Source organism: Drosophila suzukii, chromosome 3 (genome assembly GCF_043229965.1).
Source record: "Drosophila suzukii chromosome 3, CBGP_Dsuzu_IsoJpt1.0, whole genome shotgun sequence".
Lineage (NCBI taxonomy): Eukaryota > Metazoa > Arthropoda > Insecta > Diptera > Drosophilidae > Drosophila > Drosophila suzukii.
Genome location: NC_092082.1, coordinates 24,312,556 through 24,330,308, shown reverse-complemented (window position 1 = coordinate 24,330,308; position 17,753 = coordinate 24,312,556). Strand labels below are relative to the sequence as shown.

Below are 17,753 nucleotides of genomic sequence, written 5' to 3'. Positions count from 1 at the left end.
AAAACAAAGGAATTTAAGCACTCAAATCGGCTAAGAGTTTCACTATTCAAAAAATCTTATTTTTTGTAGTGTGTAGCATATTGATAATTCCTTCTCCAAGCAACAATACATTAATATTAGATTAATGTAGCAAAGCATTGGTCTGTGGACTGTCAAGCAGCTGGGTTTGTTTTGTTGACAAACGAAAAATTTATGAATTTTAAAAAGACGTATCTGTGGTTTTACGAAGAAATACAAATAAATGGAATGTTCAAAGGTTCTTTTTATTTATTAGTAGTTTTAGGCTCCTTTTTCAGCGCTGTACTTAGATGAGCTAAGAAATTAAATTAAAATTAAAATTAATTTCGATGAACGCCGTTAGCCGCGGCCCAAAGAATAAGATATTTAATTTGGCTGTGTTCGTGCAAAAGAGCTACGGAAACAAAAAATTAAAAATGGAATGAAAACCCAAAAAACGACCGCAGAAGGTTCAAGCAGTTGTAGGACTTGTATGACTACAGTAGGACTTTACCGACAGGAAGCAATACCACAACAGGGCAAATCCGCAAAATATTTGAAGTGCTGGAGGAGATCCACTGTTTACTTTGTACTATAAGAAACATCTTTTTAGCTAAAGCGGAGATCGAGGACGCGTTAGCTTCTATAGGAAGGAGGAAAAAAGGGAGCCTGCTTTGGGACAGCTGGAGGAGTCATTGCCAGGATGCTGGGCGACTTCCTGTAGCATCGGGCGGAACAACCGCGTTCCCAATCCGGCTTCCACTTCCGGCTTTTTTTGCCGTTGTGGTATTGCTTCCTGTGGGTCGAGTCCCACAATAATGAGCTATTTTCATAAGGCTTGGATTCTACACGAACACTCCGAAAGTTTAAATTTGCTATTCTTTTTTTGCGCGGCGGCTATCGGCGTCCATCGAAATTCACTCGCTGAATCAGGTATTTTTTCTGGTATTTCCTTAGCTTATCTGAGTACCGCACTGAAAAACAGATCCGACGAAAAGCGTTAGCCGCCTGTTGAAACGCGCAAATAATATGAAGTTTAAACTTTGCAGAAGCGGTGTGAAAACAAAAATTATAAATGAAAGGAAAAACAAAAAAAAGCGTGCAGAGGGGGTCATTGCAGATGGAAAAGGACGCCTAATCCAAGGTTTTGCCCAGTGCTGAGGGACTTGACCCACAGGAAGCAATACCGTAACTGGGCAAATCCGCAGAAAATCGAAAGAGCTGGAGGTAATCGTCCTAACATCCCTAAAGGAATATAGATAGATTATTATTTATTATTATTATTATTATTTTTTCATAAGGGTTTCCACAGATTTGAGGGCCACGGTATGCTTGTCATGTGGTAAAGGCACAAACTTAAAAGAAGCCACCCATACGTGCACGGTTTTTGGGAGAATATACACAAGGAAACAGCAGTGTCGGGGTAACATGCTAATGCGGCCTACAGGTTTAGCAGCGAGACCTTAGAAAGCACCTCAATACTATTCTATATACTATACTATACAATACTATATCCAGGATTCTGGATGACATTTTCGAGAAGGCAAGGAAGGAAGTCGAGACTATAAACGATCAACTCGAAGAGAGTCTAAATAGTAAGTCACTCTAGGTTCCTAAACTAGACTAAGTTTTTATAGTTATATATTTGTTTATTTATTTCAGTTCGCTTTGACGTTTTCGACTAGTTTGAAAATCCGTTACGATCGAATGGTTGATAGGCGTTATCATTTTTTCGATTTCGCCCTTTATCCCTTTATCGCACATCGACCGCATTTTCGACCAAAAAAACGTTCCCGACAGACGATTACAAGAAGGGGACACGTCGGTTGCGGTATTTTGTTCCGCGGTGTAGAATAATGTGACCGTGCTAAAACAAACCCCCTTGCTACGCCTTTGCCCTTGGACTTCTCGCAAAAAGAATTGTTTTATATCAGCGCTTTAAATTCCGCAATAGCATAGTCAAGGCATAGGCTGTGGTAATACTCCGACCAGATATTAAGCAGCCGGAAAGGTATCCGAGCGATGACCAGAACGTAAGAGCGGCGGATTCGTGAACCGGCCAACCATTTTCCACATACTTGTTGTTTTTGTTGGCGCTGCTCGGATTCGACAAAATATATTTGCCTTTGCGGATGTTTCTCGGCCGAAAGCAGCGTATCAAATCGCCGCGTCGACGATTGCCAATATAGCTCCATTAGCTTACGCAAGCAGAACACCCTTGGAGGTGTTTTCGATGACCGGCCACTGAGACCGGAGCGCAGAATATCGGTCTTTAGGACAGTCACCCGGCAAACATGCTGCTCCTCCTGTTGGTTTTCCTGATGGCCACGGCCACCTCGGCCGGGGATTCCCTGCAACGCATCCGTCGAGCCGTCATTGACGTGGACAACGCAAAGGCGGTGCACAGCATCATTGACCTAGCCGAGTGCCAGGATCTTAAAAAGCTCTGCACGCACCACAAGTCCACGGACAATCTGTCCATGCTGGAGTGCGCCCTGACGTTCAGCTCTAGCCAGTTGGAGGAGCTCCCGGAGGGCTGCCAACATGCCCTCTGGCTGCAGCAGCGCCAGTTACAGCTGCCCGCCTGGATGGAGAGCAGCTTCCTGCCCTCCTACTGTCCCGCCGAGAAGTCCAAGCTGGAGAGCTGTTTGAACGCCGTGCACCTGTGGAGCTGCCTCGAGCAGCAGCGGCTGAAGCTGCCGCAGAGCAACGCCTGCCACCAGCACCTGAGAAGGGCCTACGAATCCTTGGGTCAGGATTACAGCGCCGTAGATGAGTTCTACACCGCCTGCGGGGCGGTTGTGGAGGAGCACAAGTGCGGCCGGCTAAACATTGATCATCTTCCCTCCGTGCTGTCGCAGTTGGGCACAGTGCAATGCCTCCAGTCGAGTGACGTGAAGTCTAGCCTTGAACCCATCTGCCAGGCTGCCATCAACTCCATTGAGCTGCAGCGCGGAATGCTAGAGCTCTTTCGGGTCTGCCAAGAGGATTTAACGTCCTTGTGTTCGCAGGTGAGTGGAATTCACAAATGAAACTGTCTGCTTAGAAACAACATTTAAAAGACTAGAGATAAGGGAGTATAAGCACTGCCCAATAATTAATATGAAGAGGTCACTAGTTGAAAGACAATGGGAATCATTTCTTGAACTAACTTACTATGAAATTAGTCTATAAAATGATAGGTACGGCTGTGACAAAATGAAACTAAGATCGGTATAAAATGAATTCTTATTGAAAAAGAAATTTTAAAAATAATTAAAAAACAGGACCTTTTACGAACTAAAATTAAAACTTAAAGTGATTTTTCTTGTTTCAGGAGAAGTCTGGCACTGCCGGCGGGTTTAAGTGCCTGGTGCGGCACAAGAACCACCCTTCGATTTCGCCCCAGTGCGCCTCGCAAATTACACTGAGGGATCAGCAGATGGGCCGCGACTATCGCGTGTCTCACGGTCTGGCCAAAGCCTGCAAGGACGACATTAAACTGTTCCACTGCCGACGTGGCGTCTCCGAAGACAAACATGTCCGGTTGGCCCAGATCCTTCTCTGCCTGGAGTCAGTGTCTAAGAACGGGACCAAACTGGCGCCCGCTTGTCTCACCGAGTTGACTGATCACCGACGCATGCTGATGACGGACTATCAGCTGTCACCGGAGCTCCTTAACGACTGTGCGGATGATATACCCAAATTCTGTCCGGATGAACACAAGGCGCAGCTGGTGAATGGCATGACAAGTACTGGTGGCGAGATTATCCACTGCCTGTTGGAGCATGTGAAAGCCAGGCGCCAACAGCGACGAGTAACGGCGCAGTGCCAGCGTGGATTGGAGACCCTTATTAAGGCCAGTGATGCCGGCGAGGATTGGCGCGTAGATCCGGTACTGCGACGGGCCTGCAAGCCAGTGGTGGACGTGGCCTGCAAGGATGTGCAGGGAGGCGACGCCCGAGTCATGAGCTGTCTGGTGGAGCATATTGGCACCCCCGTAATGCTTCCTGAATGCGAGCAGGCGCTTCTCATTATAGAATACTTCGTGGCCAGAGACTTCAAGTTGGATCCACAGCTGTACAAACACTGTCGCGATGACGCAGTAAAGTACTGCCGAGCGAAGAAGCAGTGGGATGATGCGCAGAACATACAAATGGATCCTGAACGGGGACCCATGATCCTGCCCTGCCTGCATCGCATGGCCTTTAGTGAGGACGAGCATCAGACTTTGAGGAAGGATTGCTTCAAAGAGGTTAAGCGTGTAATGAGACAGCGCGCAATATCCATGGACTTGATTCCCGAGGTCGAAGATTATTGCCTCAACGATCTCTCGGCATTCTGCTCTGACTGCACTGAAAAGGGCAGTGAAATGGAGTGTCTGCAAAAGAACATGGACCAACTGCAGTCGGAGTGCAAATCTGTGGTGGTGAAGTACACGGAGGAAGAGGCCGCTCACGTGGAACTGAATCCCGTCATTATGAACGTATGTGGAGAGGCCATGCAGCAGCACTGCTCAGCCATACTTAAGAGCGGAAAGGATAATGGTAATAGAAGTTATGATGATCACATTTCTCTGCATTTCATAATATATTTTACTTAACAGGCGACATGATGGACTGTCTTATAGCGCACAAAAACGACGCTGATCTACGAAAGGATCTCCGCTGTCGGGCCGCCATCGAACACTTCCAGATCATCTCGCTTAAGAGCTTTCACTTTACCACCAAGTTCAAGGAAGCGTGCAGACCGTACGTCCAGCGCTTCTGCACATCTAGCGCCACCAAAAACGAGGTGGTGGCTTGCCTCAGCGAGGTTATGCGCAACGACACTATCAAGGCGCAACGTCATCAGATCCCAAAGGAGTGCCGTCACCAGGTGAAGGCCCAACTGTACCAGCAGCGCGAGAGCATTCAGCTGGACCCCAAGCTGGCCAACGCCTGTAAGCGTGAGCTGGAGCTGTTTTGCGAGGAAGAAAAGGGTCCCGGTCAGGTGAATGAAAAAGCAAGTTATCTAACTCATCCTTAACCACTAATACGCTTTAACCCTGGGGGTGGTGAATAATGATTTAGTTCTTTTCTTGGTAATTCATAAAAACGGTTTCCAACCTTAAATACTGTAATCATTATGGCTCCTTCCTAACGCATTTCACACTCAAACCAGAAAATCTTTACACAAATAGCAGATACTAACTTTTATATATGGATTGCAGGCTTTGGAGTGCCTTATAAGGAAGACACCCAGTTTGGGCAAACCCTGTCATCATGCGATCTTCATGGTGAAGAAGTCAGAGTTGGGCGACAGCGGGACTGACTACACCCTTCTCACGACGTGCAAGGAGATGATCTACAAGTTCTGCCCCAGCACTGATTCAGGCAAACTTCTGGACTGCCTCAAGACGTACAAGGATGACACGCAGTTCGATCAGCGGTGCCACTTGGTGGTGGTTAATCGCATGATCGAGCAGAATACGGACTTCCGGTTCAATCCCTCGCTGCAAAGCGCATGCGGAAAAAACATAGACCGGTATTGCTCCAATATTGTGGCCAGTGCTCTGCCTAATGAGGAACTTAACGGAAAGGTGAGTGGTAGAACTATTGCAACATTAGCAATAAGTTAAAATATTATAAAAATAATATCCCGGTAGTGGTTAGTCAGATATATCATCCCATTACCAGAATAGGGTTCGCGTTGGATTTGGATTACTTAACTTAGTGATTTCCTTTTTTATTTACATTTTATTGAATTATGTTGAATGGCACACTTTTAAAACTCCATATCTTCCCGCTGAAGTCTCCCATTGTCCGGATCGTCAATTGCGGCCGTCAGAGTTTCCAATAAATCTTCACCCTTAGTTACCTCCAAATTAAGTTTATTATATGGCCCACTTGCACTGGTTAGTGGACTTAGATCGCCGGGGATGCCATCGATGGCAAACGATGTCCACACCTCCACCATTTTTTGTGACATCTGAGTGTCTTGTCCCTCCAGGGGATGGGTGGAAAATAGATAGATGTTATCGTTCGAGTGATGAACTCCTCCATTAAAAGGATAGTGTGTATTTCCGAACTCATAGCCAAATCGAGTATATTCGCCCTCGTAGTCAAAACTATAAAGATAAACCGGAGTGTTGGGTTGTAGGGTGTAGATTTGTGTGGCTAGGGTTATCACAGGTGACTTCATAAATATTGCCGATGTCAGCTGTAAATGTTAATTTTACTGTTAAGCAAAAAATATAATTTGGTGGGTATTCCTTAGACTTACATCGAAGTATGAGGGAACTGCAGCATTATGATCATGACTGTTGAGCATCTGAGGTTTAAAGAGCAACCGGTTCAAAATGTTATCCGAAAGTCCCGATGTATCATTTACCATGTCATTAATACCCTGGGAAAACTGACGAACGTTTAACAAACTCACATTAGATACCTTTGCAGCCAGAGCATCATAATAACCTAAAAAAAATAACAATTTTATTTTAGATAACCCCACTTAAGACTCTAATGTCACTCACTTGCTAACACGAAGGAACCGTCGTGTTGAGTAAATCCTGTCAGCAAGGGAACCTGTCTGCGATAGCTTTTCACCAACTCACGTGGTTGTTGCGGTAGGATACCCTGTAAATCTCCCACAATAGGCGAAAAGGATTCCGAGGTCGTGGCTATCAGAATATCTTGAACTTTTGCTTTTTGCAAGCACTCCACAAGGTGATTGTGCTGTTCGCAGCTGGAACACCCTAGCCGAACACAAATTCGATGCGACTGCGCCCTTGGGTCCTTGTTGATAGCCCAGTTGGCGAAAATCGAACCTGACTGCACAATCGCTCTCTTGAACAGATTGTCGCCAGTTCTTGGACTCAACAGCAATGCGCTGGCTACTCCAGCTCCGGCACTCTGACCAAAAATAGTCACCTTCTGGGGGTCACCACCAAAGCGACTAATATGCAGTTGCACCCATTCGAGTGCCATTAGGATATCTGCAATGGGAGCATTTCCCGGAAGCTCCTCCGTGTATGTCGACAACCACCCGAGCGCTCCCACTCGGTACTGTGGAACAACTAGTACAACATCCTTCTCCAGGATATAGTTAGGTGGATGATCCTCTGCGGAGCCATTGTAGTAGCCTCCGCCATAAATGTAGAACATTACAGGCTGGCTGGCAGAAAGCTAAAATGGCGATTTAACAAGAGATGTATTTAGAATCTTACTTGTCAAAAGAGTATTTAACAATCCTTAAGGTTTAAGATCAAGTCGTAACCCTTTAGAACCCCATTTAGGCTTTGCGTTATCATACGTTGATTAGGATTATCAACATTAGTAAGACTAAAAAGTACTCACATTTTTAGTGTATACCGACAGGTTGAGGCAATCTTCGAGTTCAGCATCAGACAACAGTCCATCCAGATTTGTTATCACTGGGCAGCGTTGTCCAAAGTTCAGTGCGTTTAGGGTGCCTGTCCATGGTGAACGCGCCACAGGTGGCTTTTAGTCAAAATATAGAAAAGAAAGCATTTTTACTTCGTCATAAACCCGCTTATCACTTTAAGTGACGCCAACCGAAATGTCACTGTTACTCGAAATCACAGATTATTAAGGGAAACAAATAGTATCGAAGCTGGAATACCCTGAGCTTAAATAGATCAAAGTATGAGTAATGACTTCAATAATGTCGGTGTTTTTGATGGAATTATAAGCAAATAACTTAGTTGTTTGTGAAAACAATGCTTTTAAATTAGGGAATTAATTTTATGGAATCAAGGTGTTTAATCTGTTTATATTTTTATAAACCTCTGTATTGACAATATGAGGTTTTACACCTACACTTTTCACTTCTGCTTAAAATAGTTTTCTTGACGTTTTGCTAATGCTTTCATTTAAATTTATGGCAGTTTTTGTGACACCATATTAACTGACTTACCCGAAAGCGCAGTTCCTCCGTTGGTGGTTCGGCAAAGGGAATGCCACGAAACTGCATAAACGTTTGGTCCGTCCAGGCTGTGGATCCATAGTTCCCAAGAACTTCCCCCTGGCCATTGGATAGTTCCAATGTCACCGTTGGTGCATCGGATGCATCTGCACCCTGGCCACCGGTGAGAAGTATCACAAGAAAAGCGATTAGAGCAGCGGTAAGCACACCGCACAGCGTAAGCATCACGTATACGCCGCGTCTACGCATCAGACCTGACTGATTTCGACTTTGAACGAAAACTGAATCGAGAATTGCCGGCCACTCTGGAAGGCATAATCGCGCGGTGACGATTACAACGAGAAATGTACTCATTTTTTGTTTATTTTTCAAACGATCTGCAATCACAATTACTTTCTTATCTGCGTTACGGTTTATCAATCCCTGCCAATTGAATAAACCTTTCAATTGAGTATTCATTAAAGGGTCAGAAAATTTGTATCAGGAACTTCCGTAGGACTTAAGTTGCCTATAGAAGGAAATTCGAACATTATCTAAGCAATCGATTCACTTATTTTGTAACCAGTTTTCTCAGCCTCGATACATAATTAAAATATATGTACATTCCTAAAGCTGTTCTAAGGGGTAAGGTGACCTTTGTCTAAAAAGTACGTTCTTAAATGAATAATAGTTGAACAATGGAAAATATGGGATTATAGTTTTAAGATTCTTTATCTTCGTTAATAAATTTAAAGCATATATTAATTAACTTTAATTTATATTATTGCATCTTAGGTCATTCACTGTCTAAAAGACAAGTTCCGTCAGTCTGCACTGGACGAACAATGTGCGCAGGAGATGATCAAGATCTTGCAAGAGCAGGCCCTCAACTACAAGTTAAATCCCCTGCTGCAAGTGTTCTGCAAGTCGGAGATCCAGGAGCTGTGCAAGGCAAACGTTGATAGCGACGAGCACGGCCAGTTGGCGGAGTGCTTAAAGACGGCCTTCCTCCAAAAGCAGATAATCAACCGACAGTGTCAGATGGAGGTAGCCACTCTGATCGCCGAAGCCAAGGCAGACATTCACGTGGATCCCATTCTGGAAACGGCCTGTACCGTGGATCTGCTGCGATACTGTTCTAAGGTGTCGGCAGGCAATGGACGCAGTAAGTTTACACTACAGCTGATACTATGATTACTATGATACCAACAGTTAGATTTTATCTTTTCCGAAATAAAAGTATGGTATATTACAACTATTTCACTTCCGTTCGGCTAATAATATTAATATATAAATTTAATTAATTTATCATTAATAAAATAGTAATGATTTACAATTGTCATATCGTCCTTCCAGAACTGAGTTGCCTGAGAACGCTGCTGAAGGATACGCCAAACTCTCTGGAAGCGGACTGTCGCGAAAAGCTGCAACGGCGCATCGAGATGTTCCGGAATGCGGACGACACGCTGGCGCTGCCCCCCGAGGATATGCAGCAGCTCGTGCAACAGGTGGTCGCCTCGCCTGCGCGCAAATTCTTCCTTGTGATATTGATGAGCGTCACGGGCCTGGTCTTCCTTATCGGCATCTTCCTGGGAAGGGCCACCAAACGTGCAATGGGCTTGAAGAATAAATAATTCAAATAGTAGACTGTAGTGATGCTGTGTAGGCGGAGTGTGCATGTTCGTGAGCTTGTTGTTTTCCATTTCGGCTGACCCATGACCAGAATCCGATCCTTTCTTTCTCTCACCCTCCACCCTGCCTGCCTTTTAGATATTTGTGTAAGCAACTTGTGGCTTAATCGTTTGTAAGACCTAAAATCAAGCGAAAAAGGAAAACAATAAAATATTCTAGTTCCATTCTTAGGGCCTTCTTTGTTATACCTTTTTTGTAACAATTTCACCTGTATATTAAATTGTATTTTTGTAAACAAAAGCTGTGCATTTTAAACCAACAATGTTTTTGGGCGGGACGTGACATGTAATCTGACAGGAAATTATGAAGTGCCGGATTCAAGGATTAAAATTTAAAAACATCGTTTTCTGTATTAATTTTATTTTAATAATCGCATTCCTTACTATACTGATATCTGAACGAATTATTACGTTAAAAGTCACGTATAATTTAAAGTTCCGAAATAACAAAACTACTCGTCTTTAAATATTCAAATATCAATAATACACAATTACATTGATCAAGTGGGCCGAAGGACTTTAGCTTTCAGCGCCCTTCTTTTTTTTAAATATTCATTTTAGTATTATATACTAGCTTTAATTTGTTAAAAAAAAGAAACATTGATAAAAAAAAAGAATAATTTTGATTCAGCTCAACAAGTGGTTAGTATATTCTTGGTATATTTTATTAAAAAGCTGTACATTTTATTAGTATATAGAGGAGGGTGGCGTATTGAAATAGACCTTCTGCGGTCACACTACTAAGAAGCCAATTGGAACAAGGAGATTTTTCTGCCGTGAAAAGGTTCCAAAAAGGCCACAAGTGCCTGAAAATAGTGAAATTAATTGTGAATAACATACAAAGAAACAAGTGCCTCAAACAAGTGTTACTTTATAGGTGCAAGAATGGTGATAGCATTAGTCCAGTAAGAATTTTCAGAGAGCCAGGTAAGCAAGACCACTTCATTCACATCACACCAACACAGATGCAGCCGAAACGGGTTCTATTAAAATAGCTAACGTAGCAGCACCTACAATTGAGTTCAAAAGAGTAGCAGTGAAAGTAATTAATTAGACACCAATATTTTCAATCTATAATTTTTTGAGGAACAGCTAGGACTAGTTTCTTGAAATTTTGTTAAATAACTTGAAATTTTTATTGCACGGGGTGTAACAACAAAATTTAATAATGATCATTAGATATTTTTTAATTTTTTATTTATCATGTTAATGATAGAAGATAATAAATTCATAGTTTTCTTAATAAATTATGTCTCATTCAACATTTGTCATAAAAATAATTGCCGAAAATAATTATGACATTTTAAAAACAAAATGTAACCATCAAGTATTTCTGAAAGCTGTATGTGAAAAAGTTTTTCACACCTAATCGTATCTCTAGTTTATGTTAATACCTCATAAAAAATCCATTAAATAAATGTAAAAGACTAACATGTTTTGGTTGTCAGTAATTTTTGCAGCTAACGACTATTGTTTTGCCGGCTGTTGTAGCGACAATGGACGGCGTTAAGGTTGAGGCGTTCATCAAAAGCGAAGGTGAGTCCAGTCACCCGAGTCATTGCACCTTGGAACCCATTCTGACACTGCCATTGGCCTCTGACCTTTTAGAAAGCCGAGCGATGCCCTTGATGGGAGGAGGCGGAACGTCTGGAGGCACACCGCTCGGAGGAGGCGGCGTGGGAATGGGAGCCGGAGCATCCGCCACGTTGAGCGTGGAGCTGTGCCTGGTCTGCGGGGATCGGGCCTCAGGGAGGCACTACGGGGCGATCAGCTGCGAGGGCTGCAAGGGCTTCTTCAAACGCTCGATCCGGAAGCAGCTGGGTTACCAGTGTCGCGGGGCCATGAACTGCGAGGTCACCAAACACCACCGAAATCGGTGCCAGTTCTGCAGGCTGCAGAAGTGCCTGGCCAGCGGCATGCGAAGTGATTGTAATTTTCGTTTAAGTCGTCGTCTCAAGCTATTTCCAATCTCTGGCGTAGCCAGAGTTTACGTGCTTCAGCAGGCTATAGCAGCAGCGAATCCAAGAGTTCAGGGGATGTTCAATTAAAGAAGTTAATCGTCACTGGTTTTACATATAACGATTTGTTATCTTAGTTTTCAAACGGTTTTATTTTACAAAAACGCTTTTATCCGACAAACATTTTAAATTTTTTATTCAAAGTTTTTTGGTGGCTTTCCTATGAGGTTTAAAAGACTGTTGTAATTTCAAACAACAATATTTGTTTTAAATTACCAATTAGATACTTCTTACAATTAAATCTGAGTATGTGTCAATAAAAAATATGTAAAAGGGTTAAACAGTTAGGACCAGTTAAATTTACCTCATGCCCATCACACAAAACTAATTGCATTGCCAACGTTAGCTTCTCTTACATGAATATCCACTGCAATTACTTGTTCACCATCTGAAACCTGCAGCTGCGGGGGCACAAAAGATTCCCCACCAGCACACACAATAACCGACTCACCCACTTACTCACCACCACCATCACCTCGCCTGGAAAATCATCAAACCGCATCTTGATTATACTTCTTGCTCTATTTAATTGCTTTCCGTTCTCCGCAACTTCGATTCACAGCTGTGCAGCACGAGAGGAAACCGATTGTCGACAGAAAGGAGGGGATCATCGCCGCAGCGGGTGGCTCATCCACTTCCGGTGGGGGAGGCAGTTCCTCAACCTACCTCTCCGGCAAGTCCGGCTATCAGCAGGCGCGTGGCAAGGGGCACAATGTCAAGGCCGAGGCCGCGGCCACGCCCCCCGTGCATAGCACGCCAGCAACGCCCTTCAATTTGAATGAGAATCTATTCCCAATGGGTCTGAATTTCGCGGAACTAACGCAGACATTAAGTAAGTGTAACTTGTGTATAAATCCATACATAATTGTCAGTGGACTTCTATTGTATTTTATATGCGTGTTTTATTTACATAATTTATTCATAGTAAGCTTAAAGTAGGTTCTAAACTCCCAGTTTTAAAACCTTCGTTTAGAAAATAAAGAAGATAGATAAAAACCGTATTTAAAATCCCTAGTAAACCCTCCTTTCTATTTACATTTTATTGCTACCCTAACCACCTCGATTTTATTTTCCAGTGTTTGCCACCCAACAGCAGCAGCAACAACAGCAACAGCAGCAGCAGAGCGGCAGTTATTCTCCGGATATTACAAAGGCAGATCCCGAGGATGAAGAGGACGACTCAATGGACAACAGTAGCACGCTGTGCCTGCAGCTGCTGGCCAACAGCGCCAGCAATAACAACTCGCAGCACCTTAACTTTAATGCGGGAGAGGCACCCACCACGCTGCCCACCACCTCGACAATGGGCCTTATCCAGAGTTCGCTGGACATGCGGGTGATCCACAGGGGACTGCAGATTCTGCAGCCCATCCAAAACCAGCTCGAGAGGAGTGGCAATCTGAGTGTCAAGCCCGAATGCGATTCAGAGGCGGAGGACAGTGGCACCGAGGATGCCGCCGATACTGAACTGGAGCACATGGATCTGGACTTTGAGTGCGGTGGTAATCGAAGCGGCACCGGCGATTTTGTGGTCAATGAGGCCGTCTTTGAACAGGATCTTCTCACCGATGTGCAGTGTGCTTTTCATGTTCAACCGCCGACTTTGGTTCACTCGTATTTGAATATCCATTATGTGTGCGAAACGGGCTCGAGGATTATCTTCCTTACCATCCATACCCTTCGAAAGGTTCCCGTTTTCGATCATTTGGACGCCCATAGTCAAGTTAAGCTTCTAAGGGGAGCCTGGCCAGCTTTGATGGCTATAGCTTTAGCTCAGTGTCAGGGACAGCTGTCGGTGCCCACCATTATCGGGCAGTTTATACAGAGCACTCGCCAACTGGCGGATATCGATAAGATCGAACCGCTCAAGATCTCGAAGATGGCCAATCTGACCAGGACTTTGCACGACTTTGTCCAGGAGCTCCAGTCGCTGGAGGTCACGGATCTGGAGTTTGGCCTACTGCGATTAATATTGCTGTTAAATCCCTCCCTCTTGCAGCAGCGCAAGGAGCGGTCGTTGCGAGGATATGTCCGAAGAGTCCAACTCTACGCTTTGTCCAGTTTGAGACGGCAGGGAGGTATTGGAGGCGGTGAAGAGCGCTTTAATGTTTTGGTGGCTCGAATTCTTCCACTGAGCAGCCTGGATGCGGACGCCATGGAGGAGCTGTTCTTTGCGAACTTGGTGGGTCAAATGCAGATGGATGCACTTATTCCATTCATCCTGATGACCAGCAATACCAGTGGACTATAAGTGGTAATGAGGAGAATCGGAGGCAGGCAATAAAGCCGGGCCGCCCAAAAGCAAGACTGATGATGGACCAAGTGCGGGCAATACACGTAGCAATTAGGAAAATCCCCATTAAATATATATATTTAATATATACATTTAGCAGACAATATTCTTACTGAAAACCTTGGGTTTTTTGTTGTTCACATATTAAACGGAATCGATTTCCCTATAAATACGAATGCCTTTTTTCCAGTGTTTGAAATTGGTAGATCTTACTGATCTTATAAGTACTAATATTAAGATAATTGATCATGTTTTTATATTTCTTTTATTTTATTGAAATAAATGTTCTGATAAGTTATTCACTATCTTTGGAATGCAGCTTTTTATTATTGAACTTCTTTATTTTGTCAAGAAAGACAAAAACTTACAATAATATTTTATTACTCCATAATTTTTATGTAAAAATTTGCATGCGCTGCTGGTTAAATATAAACTCAGGATGGAAATTCGTACCAAAACAACTCATACTGCAAGAAAGGGCTCCATTTTCTTTATATTATCATGTATTTGTATTATTTTTATAAAAATAATTTGATTTTTCAGTAGAAGCTAAACGAACACCACCTAAAAATGCATTTAGTCTTTACAACTTAACCTAAGCAAAGGCGAGGAACTACTGGGCCTCCTCTGGGATCTTCCTGGTCGGCTTGTGCTTCTTGTGAACTTCATCGTTGAGTCCCTCCCGATTCCGGGCAATCTCGATGGCGAGGAACTGCACCCGGAACACGAAGATCGAGTTGTCCGGAGAGAATTCCTTGCTGGCATCGGCACGCATCAGGGTCCCATACGAATAGTCGTCCAACTTGTTGAACTTCTCGGCGAACTGGCGCCACTTAAGCTTCTCCACGGCGGATTTGAGGATGTCATCGCTGAGCCGGCCCACCTGAAGATCTGGGAAATCCTGCCGGAAGGTGGCATATATCTGGTCGTCGTAGGGCGTGAGCTTCAGCTGGGAGGGATGAACGCTGGTGATCAGCTGCAGGGAACGGAAGGTTTTGTTGTTAATGGATATTCCCCTGCACTACACAAACTCACGTTGAAATGAACCTCGGCATGCTCCAGAGCTTTGGAGGCCCACATTTCCTCCACCAGTGAGTCGTTGCCAAATTCATCTGCCGGTCGCGACAGCAGGGAGGCTCCTTGCTAAAATAAACGTTAATTAGGTCAGGTCTTTCGCATTCACCGGACCCCATACCATCATCTCCATTTTATTTGGCCAAAGCAGCTAAATTCCTTCCAAAAAATTAAATTAAAAAAATCACGTTTTGTTTCTGGTTTTTGTGGTGTTACGGGCACATCGCTCTCTTTACAAAATATGGGAATTTGAGCACTGTAATGCTGCGGTCACACTAGCCGATAGGTTCGACCAATAACGGCTCCTAATATCGATATCAAGTTCGTATAACCGCTTTTTAAACCTAATTGAAGTTTAACAGGACGAGAAAACATACCTTAAACATACATTTTCGAAGAAACAAAGTTATTAGGAATTATTTTAGTGCTGACGCTAACCAACATAAAAATAATAATGAGGAGAAAACTTACTTTAAGCTCCCAACTCAAAAAAAATCGAATAAAAGGGAAAAAAAAGTATCAAGTACAATCCCACTAAAAGTAACGGAATATTGTCATTGATATAAGTGTCAAGTTTTATTTTCATTCACTTTAAACTTTTTCACACGAAACCCGACCTGCTCGATTGTTGTTTTTATAACCACACGTGTTATTAGCACACAACAAAAAATTCGGGAATCATGTTCGAAAGCATAAGTTTTTTGTTTCTATTCGCCCTGGCCTTCGTTGCCTGGGTCCTGCTCTGCTTCCAGCACGTGGTCCAGATTCAGACGCGTGGCTCCTCCGATTTCCGCGTGGAACTCTACACAGGTGAGAAAGTCCCCGGCCAGTTAATTTATAGTACATTTAAGTAAATAATTGTGCAAGGAGTGGAAGTTCTGAAACTATTTTGCTCTAGCACTTGTTATGGCAAAATAAGATCAGTTTCTGGCTAACTGTATTAGCAAAATGTTTATTAATACCTTATATTAAGATCCATAAATTGAGAGCGAGTTGGTTTTGGCACACTTTTAAAGGCTTTTCTTATAGAGCACCCTGGGATTACGTTTGAGCCGCAGCTGTGCCACAGTCCTTCAGAGCAGATTCCCTCCGGAGGCGCCTACGAGTTCGCAAAGAGCTTCGGGGTAATCTTCGCCATGACCTTGGGCTTATCCAAAGTGCTCCAACTGGCGGAGGTGCAGGTCAAGAGCTACCTCAAGTGTCGCCATGCCCTGCCTTTGGGGTCTGCATTCCAAGCCGAGGAACTTGCCCAGGAGCAGCAGATACCGTGCCAACCGAACCCATCGAATCCCTCTCTGATGGACCACAACGAGGAACTGAAGGAACAACTCAGTGTCCTGAAATCGCAGTGCCTGGTAATGCGTGATCTCCTTCAAGAGCTGCGGAACAGCAGCAGTTCAAGTAGTTACGAGAGTGCCGAATCCGGAAAAGAGACTCCGATGCCCCACCCGTCCGAGGAACCCATAGTGTTGTGGAAGCGATCGGACTCCATGACCGAAACAGTGTCCGGATCACCGCACGTGGCCACTCGATCGGCCAATTCTCAGCCAGGCCAGAGCATTTTCATCAGCCATAGCCATATCCACATCAACTCGAGCTTCTATCTGACGGAGAATCGAGTGAACGTCGACCTCTGCCGGCAGGCATCGATGTACGCCAGGAAGCGGAGTGAGTTCTACCAGGTGTACGGCAAGTACATCAGCGGACCCGAGGAGCGCCCCAATGTTACCGGGATGCGATGCAACAACATCCTCTTGTGAGAATCCAAAATCCTCTATTAAACTCGTAATAAACAAAGTTAATAGACGCACTTGAAACTCTTTTCTTAAATAATTGACAAAACACCAGCGGGTCTTCAGATGTTTATCCTTGGGTCCATCGATTTCCTCTGTCCAGGCCATGGTGTCGGGCAGCAGCTCTTCCATGATGTAGAACTCCAGCGTATGGATATAGAGAAAAAAGGCGAGACTAAACGACTGTTAGTTAAAATCATCAAACCATTGAATCCCTTAATCTTACCAGTGCTTCTTGAACAGCATTCCCTCCAGCAGATACTTTCTGGTTTGCTCGTGGAGACATAGGCAATGTAACATGCTCAGCGCCTGGCGATGCTTCTCATAGTCCAGTCCTTGGATCGAATGCGTAAAGGTACCCAGCAAGGCGTTGATGAACTTCCACAGCACAAACTTGATCTCGTCGCCATCCATGTAGTTCCAGAATAGTGACAGCAAGCTCTGCAGAACGCTGTGTTGGTTCGCCTTCTCCGCAGCCAGAGGGGTCAGGCATGAGATCCTGTTTAGCAGCACATCTTCGATGATGTAGGGGTCAAATATCTCGTTGGTAAACTTTTCAATAAGCTAGGTGGCAAATATGGCAGTAAGCCGTCTTCTTGGTTGAAAGTCGTCCAAGATTGGTCATTGTACTTGGAGAAGATACCAGCCAGGTTGATCACGTAGTTCATCAGCAGGTTGGCTCGCCTTAGCTTAAGGATGGCCCTGGCCATGGCAGCGAAGGAGGTAATGCCCGGACCCATTGGCATTGTCAATCCCGGCCAGAGCTGGCGATGCTAAAGTGGCTCATCTAAAGGAATAAGAAAATATGTGGTTAGCTACTATGGCCGTCCGGCGTATGCTTATCTTACCCGCAAGCCGCACACCGTCGGGCGTGACCTGCTCGGGATCGCCTCAGTGCCCCCAGCCGTTGAGGGAGAGGATCTGAAAATAATATTAAAATTATAATAAAAGTTAAATCAAATTCAATTTCAATTCAGAATGTACTTACAACAATACATTTAAC

General features: G+C 44.2%; 5 protein-coding genes across 8 annotated transcripts; 3 read left to right on the top strand and 2 right to left on the bottom strand.

Annotated features, from left to right (window-relative positions):
• Positions 1-1,843: 1,843 nt before the first annotated feature.
• Positions 1,844-9,813, top strand: Glg1 (golgi glycoprotein 1). Of its 2 annotated transcripts, none has more exons than XM_036815028.3 (6): positions 1,844-3,008; positions 3,314-4,523; positions 4,583-4,980; positions 5,189-5,557; positions 8,677-9,046; positions 9,238-9,813. In XM_036815028.3, exons 1-6 carry the CDS (start codon positions 2,292-2,294, stop codon positions 9,513-9,515), a joined length of 3,342 nt encoding a protein of 1,113 aa, XP_036670923.3. In that variant the 5' UTR covers positions 1,844-2,291; the 3' UTR covers positions 9,516-9,813. The 2 variants fall into 2 exon arrangements, with proteins under 2 accessions (XP_036670923.3, XP_036670924.3); XM_036815029.3 differs by having other exon boundaries at positions 1,847-3,008; positions 4,583-4,968.
• On the bottom strand, positions 5,673-8,191 carry Est-Q (Esterase Q). Its single transcript, XM_036815030.3, has 5 exons — positions 7,894-8,191; positions 7,314-7,457; positions 6,491-7,142; positions 6,241-6,431; positions 5,673-6,177 (listed from the first exon to the last, which is right to left on the bottom strand). The coding sequence occupies exons 1-5, from the start codon at positions 8,149-8,151 to the stop codon at positions 5,743-5,745; spliced, it is 1,680 nt and encodes a 559-aa protein (XP_036670925.3). The 5' UTR covers positions 8,152-8,191; the 3' UTR covers positions 5,673-5,742.
• Positions 9,814-10,293: 480 nt separating the features above from the next.
• Positions 10,294-14,181, top strand: Hr78 (Hormone-receptor-like in 78). 3 transcript variants are annotated; one of them, XM_065865090.2, is made up of 5 exons: positions 10,294-10,499; positions 11,021-11,108; positions 11,181-11,495; positions 12,153-12,422; positions 12,667-14,181. In XM_065865090.2, exons 2-5 carry the CDS (start codon positions 11,069-11,071, stop codon positions 13,839-13,841), a joined length of 1,800 nt encoding a protein of 599 aa, XP_065721162.2. In that variant the 5' UTR covers positions 10,294-10,499; positions 11,021-11,068; the 3' UTR covers positions 13,842-14,181. The 3 variants fall into 3 exon arrangements, with proteins under 3 accessions (XP_065721162.2, XP_016925990.4, XP_065721161.2); XM_017070501.4 differs by having other exon boundaries at positions 10,295-10,499; positions 11,033-11,108; positions 11,181-11,501; XM_065865089.2 differs by having other exon boundaries at positions 10,295-10,499; positions 11,181-11,501.
• A 183-nt stretch (positions 14,182-14,364) lies between these two features.
• On the bottom strand, positions 14,365-15,232 carry LOC108011062 (protein PBDC1). Its single transcript, XM_017076125.4, has 3 exons — positions 15,079-15,232; positions 14,919-15,026; positions 14,365-14,859 (listed from the first exon to the last, which is right to left on the bottom strand). Exons 1-3 carry the CDS (start codon positions 15,088-15,090, stop codon positions 14,497-14,499), a joined length of 483 nt encoding a protein of 160 aa, XP_016931614.2. The 5' UTR covers positions 15,091-15,232; the 3' UTR covers positions 14,365-14,496.
• Positions 15,233-15,522: 290 nt separating this feature from the next.
• Positions 15,523-16,767, top strand: LOC108011061 (uncharacterized). Its single transcript, XM_065864935.2, has 2 exons — positions 15,523-15,767; positions 15,987-16,767. Exons 1-2 carry the CDS (start codon positions 15,638-15,640, stop codon positions 16,715-16,717), a joined length of 861 nt encoding a protein of 286 aa, XP_065721007.2. The 5' UTR covers positions 15,523-15,637; the 3' UTR covers positions 16,718-16,767.
• The last annotated feature ends 986 nt before the right edge of the window (positions 16,768-17,753 follow it).

Excerpts from the sequence above, each read along its gene's own strand:
- Est-Q (XM_036815030.3), bottom strand. The coding sequence starts at position 8,151 with ATGCGTAGACGCGGCGTATACGTGATGCTTACGCTGTGCGGTGTGCTT. Across the intron at positions 7,458-7,893 it reads CGGAGGAACTGCGCTTTCGG|CCACCTGTGGCGCGTTCACC; the intron begins GTAAGTCAGTTA and ends TTTGACTAAAAG. Across the intron at positions 6,432-6,490 it reads CGGTTCCTTCGTGTTAGCAA|GTTATTATGATGCTCTGGCT; the intron begins GTGAGTGACATT and ends TATTTTTTTTAG.
- Hr78 (XM_017070501.4), top strand. The coding sequence starts at position 11,069 with ATGGACGGCGTTAAGGTTGAGGCGTTCATCAAAAGCGAAG. Across the intron at positions 11,109-11,180 it reads GGCGTTCATCAAAAGCGAAG|AAAGCCGAGCGATGCCCTTG; the intron begins GTGAGTCCAGTC and ends CTGACCTTTTAG. Across the intron at positions 11,502-12,152 it reads CAGCGGCATGCGAAGTGATT|CTGTGCAGCACGAGAGGAAA; the intron begins GTAATTTTCGTT and ends TTCGATTCACAG.
- LOC108011061 (XM_065864935.2), top strand. The coding sequence starts at position 15,638 with ATGTTCGAAAGCATAAGTTTTTTGTTTCTATTCGCCCTGGCCTTCGTT. Across the intron at positions 15,768-15,986 it reads CCGCGTGGAACTCTACACAG|AGCACCCTGGGATTACGTTT; the intron begins GTGAGAAAGTCC and ends CTTTTCTTATAG.
- Glg1 (XM_036815028.3), top strand. The coding sequence starts at position 2,292 with ATGCTGCTCCTCCTGTTGGTTTTCCTGATGGCCACGGCCACCTCGGCC. Across the intron at positions 5,558-8,676 it reads ATGAGGAACTTAACGGAAAG|GTCATTCACTGTCTAAAAGA; the intron begins GTGAGTGGTAGA and ends ATTGCATCTTAG. Across the intron at positions 9,047-9,237 it reads GTCGGCAGGCAATGGACGCA|AACTGAGTTGCCTGAGAACG; the intron begins GTAAGTTTACAC and ends TCGTCCTTCCAG.
- LOC108011062 (XM_017076125.4), bottom strand. Across the intron at positions 14,860-14,918 it reads ATGCCGAGGTTCATTTCAAC|CTGATCACCAGCGTTCATCC; the intron begins GTGAGTTTGTGT and ends CGTTCCCTGCAG.